Here is a 13,451-nt window from a genome sequence, read left to right as displayed (position 1 = left end):
CCCTCCCCACCCCGCCGCCTTCCTCCCACCCTCCCGGTCCCCTGGCTCCTTGCCTCAGCCCTGGCCCCGCAGGCTATTCCCCACAAGACCACCAGACGGCGCCCGTTCCCACTTGGGGTTTCTCTGCTCTGAACTCTTCTGGCTCCCGGCTCCATTACAGCCAGAGCAAAGTCCTCCCCGTGGACCACAAGGCCCAGCATCATCTGTCCCCATTATCCATCTGTCCTCATAGCCACCTCTCTCTCCATCGCTCGCTTACTCCCACTGGCTTTCTCGCTGCCCCGCCAACATGCCAGGCCCACTCCTGCCTCAGAGGCTGCTCCCTTTGCCTGTAATGAATGCTCTTCCACCAGATGTCCCCCAGGCTCGCTCCCCAGGAGGCCTCCCCAGACCAGCCATTTACAATCGCGCTCCTTCCCCAGCGTGCCCCTCCTCCTCGCTCTCCGTCCTATTTTTATTTCGCACTTGGAATGTATAAAATAACGTAAAGCGATTGCTCATTATCTGCCCCTGACATCCACTAGAATGCCACATTCATGAGGCAAGCATTTTTTTTTCCTCATCTTGTTCACATTTGTGACCTCAGCGTCCACACAGCTCTGTGCCTCAGAACTTCCTGTGATGATGGAAATGTGCTATGCAGATACAGCCCAACAGGGTGGCTGTGTGACGTGGCTCCCGAGCACTCGAAAAGTAGGGAGTGAGTGAAATTTTTTTTATTTTATGTCATTTTAAGTCACTTAAATTTAAATAGCTGTGCGTGGCTACTGGCTACCTTCTTGGACGGTAAAGACGATATTTAATCAGTTTTTGTTGAATGAATGAATTGATGAATGAATGAATGAATGAATGAATGCAGTACTTACTCTATCCAGACACTACTTCCAACCTAATTTGAATCCTCACGTCAGCTCTAGGTGGTAGGCACTGCTATTAGCTCCATTTTGCAGATAAAAAATAGAGGCAAAGAGAGCTTTAGTCACTGACTCAAAGTCACACAGCCTAGGAGTGACAGAGACAATACTCGATCCCAACGCTCTTAGCAAACCACATTCTCTCCAGTCTGGGGTGTGGCCTTACAACTCCCCTCTCTCAGCTGTTCCCCCATGAGGGGTGGTGGGGGTGGGTAGGGGTGGTCAGATCCAAGGTTTCCAAGATGGAACGGAAGGGGTCGACAGACTGCCTTACCTTGGTTCCTGGCTGCGGGGACCTGGGGAGGCGACCCTCAGGGCTGGAGGCCCGGGAGACCCTCGGAGATCCAAGACCTGGGACAGAATGGGACCTGGTGAGGACCTGGAATGCCAAGTGAGCCCTGCCCCGCCCAAGAGGCTCACCTGAGCGAGGGCTGGGGAGGTCTCTGCCGCCCGCGGGGGGCCGCCCCCAGTCAGCCTCGGGGCACCGGGCTGAGCTCAGTTCCAAGGACTCAGGCAGGCTCTGGAGGGGTTGGAGAAGGGGACTCATGACGATCATTATTGTCATCAATACCACTTTCAAGCATGATGAGACGCAGCATGCCGAGGATTAAGACTGAAAACCAGGAGTCAGAGGACCTGGTTTCCAATCTCGGCCCTGCTGTTTCTCAGCTGTGTGACCTTGGGCAAGACACTTTACCTCTCTGGGCCATATTTCAACTTCTAATATGAGCACTGACTCCATACATGTAAGGCCCTTTGAACAGCGCCTGGCACATGGAAAGGCATTGCAAATATGAGATTTTTGTAGTGACTATGCATTTGACACAGTGCATTTTCTCATTAAATTTCCCCCAAATCTACAAGACACCTATTATTATCACTGTTTTACATATGGGGAAACTGAGGCTCAGAGAATCAGGCCAACGACTGATGTCATAAAGAGAGCAGAGCTGGGATCAGAACCCAGGTCTCCTGCATACATGATCTGCAGGTCACAGCAAGCAGTGGCTCCGGCCCAGATATGACAATAGTGGCTCGTGCTTCTTGAGCACCGGGCGCTTCCTAGTCAGCCTTTCTCCTTCTTACAGAGCCCTGCAAGGTGGGGGTTATGACCAGAAGTGTCTGGTAAATGTTGAACCAATACCTCTGGGAGAAAAGAGCCCTGGTTTGTAGCATTTGCCAATTACCGTGGTGTAAACACCCCCACTGTGGTCAATGTGGACCTGGGAAGAGATGCAGGTAGCTGGCCCTCGGGAAGTGATGGGAGCTGGCTCTAGCACAGCACTAAACGATGACCGCTTATAACGAACAAGGAAACGAAGGCTTCCAGAGCATAAGATACTTGCCTGAAGTTGGTTAGCTGGTCACGGGAGAGGGAAAGACGTGAGTGCATAATGAGTTGGGCCAGGGGCAGATGGGACAGGAAACTGGGGGATGGGGAGAGAGGCGTGTGTCTCACCTCCCTCTCTGAGGACTCCTCGCCTTGGAGTGTGGGGCATGGGGAGTCAGGCTCAGTGTGGGGGGGTGGTTTCTGGGGCGCCCCCAGACCTGCCAACGTGTCTTCCATCATCCACAGCTGCTGCTGAGCAGACGCTCTGTCCTGGGAAAAAGAAAGAAATTTGTTACTCAAAGGTGGGAAAATGTAGGGAGGATTAAAGCTCATAGGCCACAGACAGGGTCCGAAATCAGGTGGGCTACAGTTATGGAGTCACAAATGCACTATGCGTGCATATGGAGGCTGTATTTGTGAATATCCATTTCCATCTGGACATCCCATCGACCTATCACTATTTATCACAAACGCCATCTTTCCTGTACTGCTCTGCAATTACTCCTGTCATGATAGATGACTGTATAAAAATACGAGTCTGTTTCTGAATACCCTGTTCTATTCCTTCAGTCCATGTGTCTAAACCTGTGTCAATACTACGCTGTCTTATACACTGTCGCTGTACAATCAGGCTTGGCATCTAGCATTGTTCTTGGAGGATGTCCAGGCTACTCTTGGCCTTTTGCACTTGCAGATACCATTGTCAATCTCCACATAAAAACCTGCAGGATATTTATTGGGATTGCAGATCCCCACGAGGGAAGTCATCAATTAGGGGGAGACTACATATTAGTGTATCTTTCCTATCCATGAACATGGTATATATCCCCATTCATATGGGTGTTTACCTTCTCTTAATGATGTTTTGTGGCTTTCAGAGCAGGTGCCTTGCATATCTCTCGTGTGAGTTCTTCCTAGACATTTAATTCGCTTGCGTTAATTACAAACACCACTGTTTACAATATTTCTTTTCTAATTGCTAGGTACTCGCATATAGGAGGACAATTGATTTTTAAGTATTAACCTTTCATTCAGTGACCTTGCTGAATTTGCTTATTCTAATAGTTTATCTGAAGATTATTTTGGATATTTTACATATCATGTCATCTATAAATAAAAACAGCTTTACTTCTTCCTTTCTGGTCCTTACACCTTTTATTTATTTCTCAGACTTACTTGTACTGCCTGGGACCTCTGGTAGAATGTTGACTTGAACTGGTAATAGCAGACATCCTTGTCTTGTCCCTGATATCAGGGGAAAGTATTCAATATTTCACTGACCACTACAATGTTTGCTGTAGATTTTTTTTAAATGCCTTTATCGGATTAAAGAAGTTCCCTTCTATGCCTACTTCGCTGAGAACATTTATCATAGATAGATGTTGAATTTAGTCATTTTTCTCCCTGCATTTATTAAGATGATCATGTGGTTTTTCTCTTTTATTTTGTTAAATGTGGTCAAATACATGGACTGATTTTTCAAGTGTTAAACTAACCTTGCATTCCTATAATAAACCCGATTTGGTCGTGATGTAATATTCTCTTCATGTATTGCTAGGGCTGTGATATTTAACACCCATGGATGGGGAATTAGAGTTGAGGAGTGGATGTCAGAAAGAAGTGGGAGGGTTTAGCACAAAGAAAGCAGGGCTTAAATCTGTGAGTGTATGTTTAATCCTAGAAATTGTTTTCAACTAACCATTGATTTAGAAACGTGATGGCTAGGCTTAGAATGAGGAAGGGGGTCCGAGGCTATGCAAGGGGGCTCACACCGCAGTAGTGGGGCTTGAACTAAGACACCAGATTTAGAATTGGAAACTCCAGAGGATAAATTTAACAGCAAAAGTCAGAGTGCAGAAGGTAAGAGGTGAGCTTCCTGGATGGGGACAGGGCTGAGGAGTGGAGTTCTGACAGAGAGGAAGGCTTCGAAATAAGAGGAGAGATTTAAAACCAGAGAGGAGAATCTAAAGGTAGGTCTTAAAGTGAAAGGCTTGGTGTTAACTACAATAAGAGGTTTAAAATGAAAGAAAAGGATGGGGGAGGAGCTTATGATAAAGCGGGAGGGGCTTTGTTTCTGTGGGAGGAGCTTAAATACCAAAAGGGTTTCCGGGTGAACTTGGAGTCAAGGGTGGGGCTTCTGGGTTTGGGGCGAAGATGTACCTGGGGGGACCCAAGGTGCAGCAGGTACTCAAGGGTCTCTCTCAAGGTGCCCAGCTCCTGCTCCAGGCCGCTGTACGTGCCCCAAACCCGCTCTCGCTCCTCAGGTCCGGGAAAGGGAGACACGGGGTTAGCATGCCCACCCACCAGATCTGTCCCCACTCCGTCCTTGGACTACAACTCCCACAGGCCTCTTCGCTCTGACTACCAGGAACCCCAGAGTCCGTACGGAACCTGCTGTTTCTATGAGCTGCAAGCGTAGGGAAATAACGGCTTTCTCTAAAACCTCCGGATTGCCTTTGCACTGCCCAGGGCACGTCTAATGAATTCTTAAGACCACAACTCCACGCATCCTGGGCAGCAGGAACCTCCTTGCCGATACCAATAATAACACCGATAGCTGCTAACATTATTACGTACTTAACACGTGTTAGGCACTGTTCTCGGCACTCATTGAATTCTTGGGACGTAGGGACTACTAAAGTCTCCATTTCACAGATAATAATATCTACAGCTAACACTTAAATATTGTTCAGCATGTCCAGATCCTAAACAGTTATTCATTCATTCGTTCATTGACGTACATTTATGAAATGTTCACAAGGACTCTACGAAGTAAATTCTGTTTACCATCTTGCATTGACATAAGGTGCATCTAAGGCCCAGAGGGGTTAAATAACTTTTCTAAGGTCACACAGCTAATATGCGTGGGAGCTGAGACTCGAAACCAGGAATCCCGTATCAAAATCACCCTCTTAAACTGCTAAATTAAGTTCTGCCTCTTCTGAGCCGTTCACCCTCTAGGACAGTCAAGACCAATGGTTTAAAATTTGGGGCGGAGGCCGTTCTTAAGAATCTCCTTCCCATGAATTCTGGGGGTCAGGTCCCCTTCACTAACAAACTATAGAGTCCTGGGGCCTCCTGGGAGAGCACGCCCCTTTCCTGACGCTCACCTGGGTCAGGTGACAAAGAGTGGCCCTCACACTGACCAGTCGGTCCTGTAAAAGGCGCTGGCGTCCCCAGGCCCTCGGAGGAGCCGTGGCCTCCCGTGTCGCTTGGCCCAGCTGCTGCCTGGTCAACTCCAGGGCTGCTTCTAGCTGCTCCTGCGCAGAGCGGAAAAGGTTCATCTTCCAAAGCCACGCCCAGCCCCAGGGAGAGAGAAAAGATGTCCTCCCACATCCGGTGTGCTGAGGATGCGGAAGGACTAACCGCAGGCAGAGAGATTAGGTGTCCCTTTCCGGTCCCGGAGCCCTATACCTTCTCCTCCTGCCTCTGGTCTATCTCCTCCTGCAGCCTCTTCAGGAGCCTGTCCTGCCCGCACAACTTGGTCAACAGAGTCTGGATAAAGGAGAACGGGAGCTATTTGTGGGCCAGATCTGGCTCTTCCCCTTGCTTTTCTATTCCCCTCTCCCCATTATCTAGAATATTCTCTTTCCAACTCTGAGAACTCAGCAGGGATTGGATCAGGGAGAACTTACATCTGTCTCCAAGCTTTGGTGGAAGGTTGAGTCCAGCGGGGGACCTGGCTGAGGGGAAGGAGAAAAGCCAGGAGTCACATGGACAGACAGGTTCTTATGTCAGTGCTGAGCCAAGCCCTGTTTCTGTTGACAGACCCACCGCCCGTGAGCTTCGCTCCAAGCTTTACAAACCTCAGCAGACCAATTGTCTGGTTCTTGGCTTTAGGAAGATAATGGCTTGTGTCGCCAAATAACTATAGCAAATGTTATAATGGAGAAAATAGAAACGTATCCTCTATGACTGAGAATAAACAAATATGGTCACTACCACTGGTACTCTACATCACAGTATCCGAGGTCCTGACCAATGGCATAAGAAAAAGGAAACAGAAAATTCAGCAAGGATGCCGAGTGCAAGATGAAGCTACTACAAACGTTCACATCGATAACTAGAAAACATAATTTTTAAAGAAGTCGCTATTCAAACAGCTATAAAAACTATCAGGAATTTAGGAGTTACCTTAACTAAGAACACACAAGATCTCTACGGAAAAATGTTAAAACTCAAAAGATCTAGAAGATTATATGAATGAATGGAGAGATATTCCATATATATGCTACCCGGTTTGAGGCAGCCCTAGGAAGCTAATAAACGCACTGACCCAAAGACTTTGGAACATCCAGTGTTCCCTGGTCCAGGAGATGACATTCACCATAGCAAAGAAAGCAAGGGAGGGGACCTTGGCAGACTGCAGGTACCCCTGGACACTTACCAATAAAACCATGGAAGCCCGGGTCCCAGGAGGTCTTGGGGGGAGCTGGAGATACGTTGAGGAGCCAGAAGGGGCCTAGGAGGAATATTGAAATAGAGATGTTTGGAAATTGGCATGTCTTACTGACAAATACTAAAGTGCATGTATCCAGAAGAAATGCCCTAAGAGACTCTTCGAGGTTCAGAACTGGGCCCCCACAACTTCCTCGACTACCTGCTCTCCAGCTGGGTGCCACCATGGGGACCCAGAGGATCGTAACAAATAGACAAGCCTGGCAAAACAGCCCCAGAGGCAGATCGAAGTTTCAATCTGTCCTTACTCTCACATTTGTGGTTAGCTGTGGATATTCTAGGCTACAATTCCATGATGTTCAGAGAAAATAGCAGGTTACCAACTTGAAAGGATAAACTGGAGACACAAGGCAAAGGCAACTCACACTTTCTTTCCCAACATTGTCTTGGAGAGTATTCTGGACTACAATCCCCATAATGCTTAAAGAGTAATGGCCTGAGACCAGCCTGAAAAGACAGCCCTGTGGATTGATGGGAGATAAAGTCTACTCTCCCTTTTACATCTGAACCCAGCTATGATTATGCTGAACTACAATCCCCATGATGCTCAGGGGCAATGACCTAGAGACCAGCCCAAAAGGTCGCCCCACGGCCATAAGGGAGATGTGTTCCCCCTCCCCATCTCTCCTCACCTGTGTTCTGGCCTCCTGATTCCAGTTCTGGGGACTTCTGGGGGGCCTTCCTGCCACAGCCTCGGAAGAGAGTCCTCGGCGGGGAGTGGGGGGCGGGAGGCCTGGCTGGGGACACAATCAGGGGAGGCGCACATCGATGCGACTCAAGGAGTATGAGGTCTGGCAGGGAATGCCTGAGGAGGGAGGGTCTGCGTGCAGAGCAGAGCGGGGCGGGGAGGCTCAGGAGGGAGGGTGAGAGAGGGGTGTGAACAGGCTGTGGGCGGGGGGGGAGAGAATCAGGGAACTTGGTCAACTAGAGCCTCCTCACCCACTACCCACCGAGTCGGCCTCAAGGACGGGTCTCCCAGTGTGTTTCACTGTTCCTCTAAGAGCAGAGCGCTCCTCTTGGCCAGACCTTGAATAACCTCTCACTTTGTGGCATCTCCTGACAGGCTCTGACCCCCACAAGAAACCCAGCAAGTCACACTCTAGCAAGAAAACACTAAACCACGCCCCCTAATCAGTCCCCGTCCTAGCCCTTCCCTTGGGCCTTGTCCCGAACACAGCCTTTCCCCTAAAGCTCAAGAGAACTTTCTCATCCCAGATTCCCTGGTCCAACTCACTCCGGACTCCTGGTCCTCTGAATCCGGGATCCAGACTGGAGGTCGGCCATGGGGCTGGGAGGGTGCAGCCCAGGTCGGCCATGACCTCTGGAAAGGTGAGCCACTTCCGGTGATTCTAAGGTGCACCCCTCTTCCCCTTTGCTTGCCTCCGGAGGACCACCGGGGCCGCCAGGACCCTCTCCAGGCTGGGGACGTACAGGTGACCTGGGACGCCCACTATCGAGTGGGCATAGAAAAAAAAAAACATCACTTCTTTGAACCTCGTAACAGCCCTTATTCTGATTTCACAGATCAGGGCAAAGGGACCTATACAGAACAAAAGGAGAGATGGTGCATTATAAGTCACTGTCCCCATTTTGCAAGTGGGGAAACTAAGGCTAGAGTGTGGAAGTGACTTGTGCCGGGCCACAAGGTCTGTCCAGATCACTGAACCCAAAGCCCCAGACTATGAATCTCCAGCCTAAAAACTGGAGCAAGCAGGGACAGAAACAAACTGAAGTTTTTTTTTGTTTTGTTTTGTTTTGTTTTTAAATTTATTCAACATTGTTTAGGTGGCAACTTGGAGGGGAGGGTGTAGACTTCAGAGGGAGCCAATCAGAGAGTGTGGAATATTGATGGAGGGGCGGGACAAAGTGATGGGCGGGGCTTAGAGGTAAAGGCTTTTTGCTGATTGGAAGAGCTGAAGTTCTTCCAATGGTGGTCGGGGGGGCGGAGTCTCCTTTGCTAGAAGACTAGTGATTGGACGTTGAGGGGCAAGGCCTCAAGGAGAGGTACTAGGGGAAGATGAGACTGACCCAGGTTGGAAGTACAGGGTCAAGGGCATGACCTGTAACTCACCAGTCATCCCCCTCTGCGCGGGAGGCCCGGCCCAACGCACGCAGCCAGCCCCGCAGGTCCTCTAGCGTGTCGGCAGCCAGAACATAGGTCCTCATGCCTGGGTGCTCCGCCTACGGGGAGACAGAGCTGGGGACCCGGACACCCCTGCCTTCCAAAAAGGAAGATGCTGTCGAACCTGGCCAATATATTTTATCTCCAATAATGGATGCTCCAATGCCTGTCCCCATCTCCCGGTACCCACAGGGGATGGACGGACTCACAGTGAAGGTGAAGCGCCGCCCTCGGGGGACCCCTGGCCCATCTGGCCTGATACTATAGCTGGGGAGCAGAACGCTACCCAGGACGCTCTCCTCGCGGCTGTCTGCAAAAGAGGGGCTGGGGTCAGGGATCACACGGGGATCTAAAGGCCGAGAGGCTAGAAAAAAGGGTAGGGGGCAGCCCGCCTCACGCCAGCTGGGGCACTGACCCTTGTAATAGAAGAGGCAATGGCCGGAGAGGACGAACCAGCGGCGTTTCCAGAGCCGGAGCCCGGCACTGTCCTGGGGGGAGAGAGAGTGGGAGGAGAGGCCTGAGTCGAGGAGAAGGAGGAAAAGGAGATGGAAAACGTGATGCTCTGGAGTTTGGGGACAGAGACCCAGCGAGAGGGGAGGAACAGAGACACGTCTGATGCCACGGATTCAGCTGGAGAGCTGGAAGCCAGTGTGTCGTGCTTGAGAGGACATAGATTCCGGACACAGTGCTTCACCGCTTTCAAACTGCCCCTAAACAAGTCATTTCTCCCTCCACTAGGCCCCTCATCTGTCCACTGCGGATTGAGAAGGTACGGGAAGTTGCGAATAAGAGACTGGGCACCGGCTGTATACACGACGACTTGGTCCCATAGTTCTGGAGCCTGAGACACAGAGAGGCCAGGATCGTGGCACTGAGCCATAACCCGAATCTTGCATGCATCTCTCCCATCGCCTCTGCCAGAACTACAGTCCCCAAGCAGCAGGATCTTTTTAAATGATAAATCAGATCGTGTGAGTCCCCTGCTCAAAACAGAGCTTATCTTCACACTTAGAATAAGTTGCAAATTCCTTACCCCAGGGCACCAGGCGTGCACAAGACTCACCAGGAGGGCTTGTTAAAACCAGGTTCCTGGGTCCCCTCCCCAGAGTTCTGAAGTCAGTAGGGCTGGGCTGGGGCCTGACAGTTTGCCTGCCTAGCGAGTTCTCAGGGGATGCTGGCGCTGCTCGTCTGGGGTCACACTTTCTTCCATCTCTCCCCTTGTTTGCTCCAAAGACCAAGCTATGGCCTGCTGCAGAGCCTTCGGAGGCCCGCTGCCCCCAGATTTCAGCATCATGGGCTTCTTCTTGTCATTTAGTTCTCGGCTCAGATGTTATCTGCTCAGAGAAGCCTTTCCTGACCACCGGTCAAGGGCAGCTCTCCCCCACAGCCACTTTTGAGCACCTTCCCCCCTCCAGTCTTACTTCTTCACAGCCCTTCATTTCACACTTCCTACCATCCGAAATCTTTTATTTCATGTATTTCGTTTTTATATTATATATCCATTATATTATTTCATTTATCCAATTTATTTATACATTAGTTTGTTATTCACCCCCACTCCACCCTCATCTTGAACGGACTATCGATACATAGCAGCGATGATTATTATTAGTGGTATTGGCACGTGTCCCAGGGCGTGGCACATGGTAAGTCCATGTTCAAGAAGGGGAATGAGCGACTGAGTAAATGAAACAATGAAGGAATAAGGAGAGATGCAGCGAGAGCAAAAAAGGAAATTTTGGAGACTCAGAAGGAGAGAAACAGCGGACAGCCAGGGACAAGCCTCCAGCATCGCTCAGTGTCCTTCCCCTTCTCCCGTCAGCCCACCTGCTTATACAGCCAGCCTCGGATGTGAACTGGAAGGTTGGGGTCCCTTCTGAGCGCATTGCCCCTCTTCCCAAAGGCGTGCACCTTGCTTACTGCCCGGGCGGGCTTCTGAGGAGGGAAGGACAGAAGTGAACAGGGCTTCCAGATGACTTGGATGGGGCAGTGGGACGCAGGAGACCCCATCACTGGACTGCCCGTAGAAACCAGGGCAAAGAAGGAGCTAAGCTTTGAGATCAGTATTGGGCGTGCACATACAGAACCGAGGGACACTTTTTATGCTCGGAGGGAGTGTTTGGAGGCAAGGAAGAGGCTCCTGGCCGATAGGGGAGGAGTTTGGGAATCAAGGGTCCATTGACAAGGAGAGGATGCCCTTGGCCACCAGAGCCACGAATGTAATGTGACCTTTGGGATCTAAAGTGGAAATAATCAGGAAAGACCTCCATGCAGAGTCTCTGGCGATGGGTCAGCCAGAATCAAAGGATGCTTTGGTGCCAGAAAGTGACATCCCTCCGCAACCATGTCTTGAGTAGAGGGGGGCTCCAAATCCCTCCATCCCAAGAGACGGAGTTCCCTCTCCTGTATACACAGGTGTCGCAGGCATCCACAGCCACGTTCCCACAGGATGCCCTTGGGGATGGTGTGACCAAGGTCAGGTTGGAATCTATGGATTCTGACTGAACTTGGGAAACTGGAAATGACTGAGGGGAATGGCACGAGGACAAGGAAATGAGTGTCGTCACTGAACTCAGTGCCGGGGTGACGATCTGGAATGCAAGTATCTCGGGCCTCGTGGGGCCTCATTGTCAGAGAAAGGTCTTTCTTTGCTGCATTTCAGAACCGGGTAGATTGGATGGCTAGAGACCGGACGGGGAGATCTCCATCCTAATCAAGAGTACCCACTGCTTCTGAGTTCCTGGGGGGAGTGGCCTTAGCAACCAGAGTCAAGTGGGGTTGTTACTCTGGCTGAGAATCAGGAAAGTCCGAGGGGTGGGGACAGCTATAAGTGCCTCGGAATTCCTAACTGCAGCTAGTGGGCAACTTGGGACCTAGCTAGGTCTGGCGGACCCCGTTGTTCTTAACAACCGGAGTCCCCGGGGGCAAGGGGGGGCGGGGCGAACCCAAAGCTAGGAAACAGTAGGATGGGGCCGCCCAGAGCCCTGCCCTCCTCCCCAGCCCCACCGAGAAGCTCTGACCTTGGTGCTCAGGTTGCCAAGAGAGGAGACTGTAGAGGCGCTGCTGGCCAGGCTGAGGCTGCTCCGAGGCCTGCCCTCCTCCATCCAGGGCTCGGGAAGAGAAAGAAAGGGCCCGTGTGTGCGTGTCTCTGCAGCTGACCCGCTGGGGACAGAGACGGGGTCAGGGACTCCCAGGTCAGAGGAGGCCGAGGAGAAAGAGCCTGTTGTTTGGGGACTGGGGGGCTGGGGAGGCACTGGCCCGGGACGGCATACCAACAGCGATGCCAAGAGAGGTGGGCGGCCCTGGCAGCTGCGGGGAGGAGGGGGGCAGCTGTCTGCAGCCCAAGACAGAGAATAGGGGCTCCTTTATTCTTGCCCCCTGTGCTCCGACCAGGAATTTGCCCCTCTCTGTGCTTAGAAAACCCCCATTCCCTGCCTTTTTCCAGCTGCCACCAGCTACCTGTCTCCCGCCCTCCCATACACACCCCCAAACCATGCCTGCAAAGCCCTGGGAACACCAGGAATGCACACCTAGGCAGCCCCTCCCAGCCCAGCCAGGGAACTCACCAGATCTGAGGTCCCAAGGACAGGGGGCAAGAGGGCGGTGCTGGGGCTCCCGGCCACAGCCCCCCTCCTCCTCCTCAGGTGCTGCCTCCTTCGGCCTCAGTCTCACTTATCCGCTCACTCTTTCTGTCTTTGTCTCTCTTCTCTTGTGGTCTGTCTTCCTCTCGTTCTCTCCCTTTCTTTTCGACTGTCTCTGTCACCAGACTCACCTTCTGTCTCTCTCTAATCTCTGTGTCTTTCAGTCTCTCTCTCTCTCACACACACACACACACACTTACACACACCCATATCACTTTCTCTCCCAATCCTTCTGTTTCTGTCCAAATCGTTTTCTCTTAGATTCAGTCCCTTCCCTGAGTCTCTATCTCATTCTCTCCCCGGCTCCCTCTCTGTCTTGCCTGTATCTGTCTGTCTCCCTCACGGTCTCGTCCTCTTCCTCTCTTTCTCTGTGGCCCTCCACATCTGCTATTTCCTCTTTCCCTAATTCTCCTCACTTTCTATCTTCCTCCCTCTCCCAGTTTCTCTTTCCCTCTGCTGGTCTTTCCTGATTCCCTCTGCCAGCCGCCCACGCCGGCTCCCCTCCCAATCCCGGCTGACCCCGCCCCTCCTGCCCTCCCCACCACGGCCTGACCCTTGGCTCAGCTGCCCCCACAGCCGAGGGGAGGGGCTGCGCCCCCCCACGCCCGGGTCCCTGCTGGGCCGGGGCCTAAAGAGCTGATACTCCTAAATGTCTGAAGAGTGGGAGCTGGGCCTCCCGTCCGGGTCCAGGGCCCCCGTGGGCTGGTGGGGTCAGCAGCCTGGGTCATTGGCGCCCTGAGTGGAAGTAGCTTGGATCTTGGAAGGGGTGGGGTTTCAGACCCCTGGGTACCCGGGAAATTGTGACGGGAGGACCCAGAACTCCTGAGGGAATGCAGCCAGGGGTCTAGAAGTGTGGCTCTGAGCGGATGGGTCTGGGTCCTCCAGGGAAGAGGGAGTGGCCCTGGATTCCTGGATTCTGGCTAGAGCAGAGTTGAGACTGAGGCCGACGCCCTCAGCAGGGAGACATGGTCCCCGAATATATTTTA

The 13,451-nt window shown here is 51.8% G+C and overlaps 1 protein-coding gene across 1 annotated transcript in view; it reads right to left on the bottom strand.

The window, feature by feature from the left end:
* PLEKHA4 (pleckstrin homology domain containing A4) overlaps positions 1-12,981 on the bottom strand; it is a 19,091-nt gene extending 6,110 nt beyond the window's left edge. Inside the window, 16 exon segments of the mRNA XM_039868526.1 lie at positions 1,189-1,265; positions 1,335-1,434; positions 2,374-2,514; positions 4,405-4,503; positions 5,355-5,504; positions 5,659-5,739; positions 5,880-5,927; positions 6,632-6,706; positions 7,335-7,587; positions 7,937-8,152; positions 8,774-8,883; positions 9,034-9,134; positions 9,240-9,312; positions 10,652-10,759; positions 11,845-11,986; positions 12,391-12,981. Coding sequence (XP_039724460.1) covers positions 1,189-1,265; positions 1,335-1,434; positions 2,374-2,514; positions 4,405-4,503; positions 5,355-5,504; positions 5,659-5,739; positions 5,880-5,927; positions 6,632-6,706; positions 7,335-7,587; positions 7,937-8,152; positions 8,774-8,883; positions 9,034-9,134; positions 9,240-9,312; positions 10,652-10,759; positions 11,845-11,928 — 1,716 coding nt within the window. The 5' untranslated portion in view covers positions 11,929-11,986; positions 12,391-12,981.
* Between the last annotated feature and the right edge of the window lie 470 nt (positions 12,982-13,451).

Source organism: Pteropus medius, unplaced genomic scaffold (genome assembly GCF_902729225.1).
Source record: "Pteropus medius unplaced genomic scaffold, Ma_sr-lr_union100, whole genome shotgun sequence".
NCBI classification, from domain to species: Eukaryota; Metazoa; Chordata; class Mammalia; order Chiroptera; family Pteropodidae; genus Pteropus; species Pteropus medius.
Note: the sequence above shows the minus strand (reverse complement) of the source record. Positions and strands in the feature narration are given on the sequence as shown.